The 5,056-nt window shown below is 38.4% G+C and overlaps 1 protein-coding gene across 1 annotated transcript in view; it reads left to right on the top strand.

Moving 5' to 3' along the window:
• The window catches only part of LOC107575958 (ADAMTS-like protein 3), a gene marked incomplete at its 5' end in the record, with an annotated part of 19,458 nt that extends 14,871 nt beyond the window's left edge, over positions 1 to 4,587 (top strand). Inside the window, 3 exons of the mRNA XM_016262257.1 lie at positions 1,298 to 1,451; positions 2,218 to 3,244; positions 4,506 to 4,587. Of these exons, the coding sequence (XP_016117743.1) occupies positions 1,298 to 1,451; positions 2,218 to 3,244; positions 4,506 to 4,548 (1,224 nt within the window). The remainder of the gene's footprint in view (positions 1 to 1,297; positions 1,452 to 2,217; positions 3,245 to 4,505) is intronic.
• Positions 4,588 to 5,056: the final 469 nt, after the last annotated feature.

Below are 5,056 nucleotides of genomic sequence, written 5' to 3'. Positions count from 1 at the left end.
TTCTAAAAGCAATCTATTTATTACTTTTCTTCCTTTGAAATCCTATAACTCTGAGTTCTTGATGCATTACTGTATTAACAGGCAGTAAATTATAGCAATGTCAACCAAGTTCAAAGTGCCCAACCAAAGGGACTGCTAATCACTATAATGGGGAGTTAAAAAAACACATTTTAGGAAAATCAACATCAATTTATGAAGTTAGCTTATGTGATGTTCTTTCAAATATTTCAGTTGTATTGAGAATTCAACATTCAAGATGACTTTGGGAAACGAGTGAATGCAACTAGTGAAAGATAACTGCAGACATGGAGGAAATGAGTGAAAAGTCTATTAAGACTCGTTTTCTTTTCTTCTTCTGCTGTTGTTATGTTGCACATTAGCAACATATTAGTGCACTGCTGCCTCTCATTGGTTTATTAATGTCATTGGTTCCTTTGTGGCTACTTGAATATTTTAAGTAAGTGTCACTCAAAACAGTAAGTAAATTGTTTTATTTGCCTTGAAAGTAGCTGTAACTTAATACAACCTAGTAAGTATAACAACTAAGTAAAGATAACTAACTAAATCTAAGTAAGGTAAACTATTGGATTTTACAGTGTATGTATGAAATGAATACTTCTGTTGAACAAGGATGCATTAAAAGACTGAAGATTGGAGCAATGACGCTGAAAATTCTGCTGGAATAAATATTGAAATAATTTGCAGGAATAAATTAAATTTTACAACATATATTTTAAATTGCAATAATATTTCATAACTAGCTTTTATTTATTTATTAACTTGTTTTTAATCAAATAATTCCAACTTTGGTGAGCATATGAGACTTCTTTCAAAAACATATATATATTTTTTTATTGTACCTCGTCACTCAAAAATTTAGGTAGAAAGGTAAATTATTTCTAAAGTTAATATTGTTCCAACCAGATCTTTCTGTTTCTTTCTCACAAGAAACACAAAAGTAGGTTTTAGGTAGGCCTATTCAAAAATTTTGAAGATGTTAAGGCTTGTTCAGTCACTTTCAGAATGATTTTCTCCAGCTGATGAATGATAAAAACATTAACAGCCAATCAGAATCAACCAAATTTTAACGAGCTCAAGCATTTAAAGTGGCAGATGATAAAACTGCAGCACACGCTTATAATAAACAGAAACTTATTGTGCACTGGTGTGAACACAAATATAGTTATCATTGTAGTTATGGCCATTGGTGTAAATGGGCCTTTATATTTTCCATTTTCCAACTATTTTCTTTAATAGAGTTCATTTAATGTATGTATTTCTCCATATGTGTTTGCAGTGTTCTGTGACATGTGGAAAAGGCATTCAGCGGAGGGAACCCGTTTGTAGGAGACAGACGGCCTCCGGTCAGCTGGTCACTCTGGACAGGTCGGCCTGCAGTGACCTTCCTCTTCCTCCTCTGATCAGGAGCTGCCGTATGAGCCCGTGCAACAGTAAGATACTCTATGCTTGCCTTTCCATTTTTTTTCTAGCCGTCCTTTACTTGCCACGTAAGTTTAAGCCTGAATCTTTCAGTGTGAAGCGTTCGATTTCTTGCACATTTCGTGTAAATTATGGTTGTAATTTAACTTAGAACTGACCTCTATTTGATCTTGCCCTCACTATGGTCTCCATACATTCTGATAGCAGCACAAGGAAAATTTCATAAAAGGATTTCGGGACTCCCTGATGTTTTGAGCTGTAGTAACAGCACAATCCTACTTGGGTTTCATCTCAAGTTTCTCAAATAAAAAGCAGGGTTCTGTAGGTATCACTTAGCATGTTATTATTATTGTCATGATACCCATGAACCAATGAACTCTCTGTGGTCATATATGTGAACATATGAAATTTCCAGAACCGCTTTGTGATGCTTTCATGCTTTCTTGAGATGCCTTGATAATGTTTCGAGCTGAATTAGGTTTATCAGTTTGTATATCTTGATAAGGTCCTGCGGTATGAAGGGACGGTCCCATAGCAGATCAGTCTGCAAGCGGAGAACGCATTAACGTTGTGCCCTCATGGTTTTTGCTCTTTCACCTAAACTTTCCAAAGCCCTTTTGTCCAGTGTGATTTGACTTCATTGGGCTCGAAATCAAGAGTCTGAACTGCTGAGATTATTTGGGGGTTTCTAGAGCGTTCATAACCTCACGCAAAACTAAAGTAATTAGCCCTAACCGATGTTTGAACCGTTTCAGCTTCTCCCATCTCTCTCCGCAGAGCACAAGCACTCCAAAAAACGTTGCCCTCAGGTCATGGGCCTGAAACGCATCTATATCCAGACCAGACAAGAAAAACGCCTCAGTTTTACCATCGGAGGACGAGCCTACCTTCTTCCCAAGACCTCCGTCGTTATCAAGTGTCCCGTTCGGCATTTCCCTAAAGCTCAGGTCCGTTGGGAGAAGGATGGGAGTGATCTGACCAGCTCCAAACGTCTGAGCATCACCAGATCTGGCGCTTTGAGGATCTACAACCTGGAGGCTGAAGATATCGGACTGTACCGCTGCTGGGCCAACCAAGATTCGGACATCTTCATCCTGAAGCTGATCGGATACAATAGTAGGCTCCTGGAACATCCTGAAGGAAAGAGTTTGGGAAGTAGGAGCTTTCATCCATACCTCAATAAAGAAGGAGGTTACGTTGGTTCAAAGTGCCATGAGGGGTTTCCACCTGGAAAGAAGGCTCCAAAATCTCCCCCAAGCTGGATGCAAAAAAACGAGTTCTACCGAGACGACGATGGCCAGCCTAAGGAACTCTGGGATACTCTTGCTTTAGGAAACTATGCTTTGGCTTCAGCCGCCAGGAGCCACGCGGGAGCCTTTGTCCTTGATCCTGCACAGTTCGAGGAGCTCGTGAAGAACATCAGTCAGCTGGCCGAGAGCGGAGATGTGACGGATGAAATGGCGTTGCACCTGATTGGGAAACTTATGGAGGATTTGGCTGCCGCGGGGCAAGGGGCACAAACTGAGGAAAGCACTACGATGGGCAATCATTTAGATAAGACGCCAAACACTTCTGAACATTCTGAGGGAAAGACGCCGAAAAAAGGCAGTCGAGCGGTTATCGTTCGACAAAAGCATCACGGATCTGCCATGAGCTTCCAGAGGGATCTCCGGATCCATGTGGGCAGGACCACTTACCTAACCAATGCTACCCACAGCCTCACGCTGATGTGTCCCACTCAGGGATTGCCACCTCCAAACCTCTCCTGGAGCAAAGATGGAGCTCCGCTTCAGAACAGCGACAGGTAAAGACAACCAGATGTAGATGAAGGGGTTGAGGTGCCATACAGTGTTGCAGTTTATCTTCCTTTCTTTTTCTTAGGTTACAATTTGTGGGCTTTTATGTCATCAGCTTCTTTAAAATCATTTAAATGGCAAGTTAAAAAAATAGTTAATTGAAAACGTAAATTCTGTCATAGTTTGCTTACTCAACATGTCACTCCCAAACTAAATAGAGTACAAAATGATTATTAATGAATAGGGATGCACAACATACTGTGCTGACATTTTTTCGGTTTATATGTACATTTGCATTTATGCATTTAGCAGATGTTTTTATCCAAAGAGACTTACACTTGGAATTGAATCCATGACCCTTGAACTTTTAATGTTTAAGTTACTGGAATCAGCCATTGTTTGTAAAATGTTTTATTGTAACTGCCAATATATTAAGTAGTATACATTTGTAATATTGGCCATTATAGAGTATAAGTATTGGTGTTTATATAATTTAGTGTTATTTGTATACTATTATTTATATATATATATACATTTATATTTATTATATATTGTATATTTTCCATTTTTTTATTGTCTGTTTTTTTATTTAAGTTTTAGTAAATGAAAGTAGTTCATTTGTAATTTGTTTAATTCAAAATGTATTTATTTATTTATTAGTCTTAATAAATTATTTATTTCCATTTTTAGTAATTTCAGTACTTCAGGTTTAATTAATTTTTATTTCAGTTAGCTGCCAAGGCAACATTTCCAGCTTTCATTTAAGTTTTCCTTCTAAAATGTTGGGGTTAATTCAGGACAGTTGGACCATTTTCTCCCAGTTCTCCCAATGGCAAAAAAGTTTACCTGAATTCACCAAATATTTTATTTGAGCTTTTTTTAATTAATAAAAATTATTTTTAACAGTTTTAGTTTTAGTCAAAAATATCATCCTGAATTTCTATATTCATGCATCTCTCTTTTGTTTAAGGACAAAATATCACCTTTTGTGCTCTACTGAAATAAAATGATACATTTTAGATGAACTATTCCTTTAAATGTGTCATTTTGTGCCTGCATTATGTGGCTCAAAATATAACTAACGGCATAGGCGTTTTTACTCTAACACACCAGTACAGTGTCTGATTACAAATCTTCTGGAATTCACTTGACTTTACTCTTTTTTTTCGGTTATTATCAACTGCAGTTCTTTTAGTCCAACGAACATGATGTTGCAAACGATCAGAGTTCAACTTTAACACCGAAAAGCCATTTTTTCTCTCTTTATAGAAAACAAGACTCCCTGTGTACCTCTGAGTCCAGCCGTGACTGATCTTGATTGAGCAACCGCATATTCCAAAAGCCTGTTAATCACCAACCCACTCAAATATTCACCTCCAGAGCACCCCAGATCTCACGTTATGCGGTCTGTTGGGGTCAGATATTCTGGCTGTGCTTCTTTCACTTGCTCTCCAGGGTCGCATTGTGGTCTAATCGTCGGCTCTATACTGTTGACTGTTAAATACCGTCATTGAAAACATTGACTTAGTAGCTCAGCTTTGTCCAGCTCACGGCCTTAACATAGCCTCCGCCCAGACAGTCGCCAAACATTGTCTGCCCCTCTTCCTGGTGTGCGCTATGGGACCTGAAAGAGACATGGCTGTGCAAACATTGTTCAGGCGTCTTCTCGCGGCCTTGGCTTGAAAACCCAGCAGTCCTGAGGGGAATCGTGAAATATTGAAATGCTTTAACTTTCAGAGGTCACTTTTGACATGACAGTAGGGTCATGCTACGAAACGGGTGCTTTTTCAGACAAAGTGATTTTGAAGTCAATTTGAGAT

The sequence above is a fragment of the Sinocyclocheilus grahami genome, unplaced genomic scaffold (genome assembly GCF_001515645.1).
Source record: "Sinocyclocheilus grahami isolate Dianchi unplaced genomic scaffold, SAMN03320097.WGS_v1.1 scaffold3051.1, whole genome shotgun sequence".
NCBI classification, from domain to species: Eukaryota; Metazoa; Chordata; class Actinopteri; order Cypriniformes; family Cyprinidae; genus Sinocyclocheilus; species Sinocyclocheilus grahami.
The sequence above is the reverse complement of the archived record's forward strand: the minus strand, read 5'-3'. Positions and strand labels throughout refer to the sequence as shown.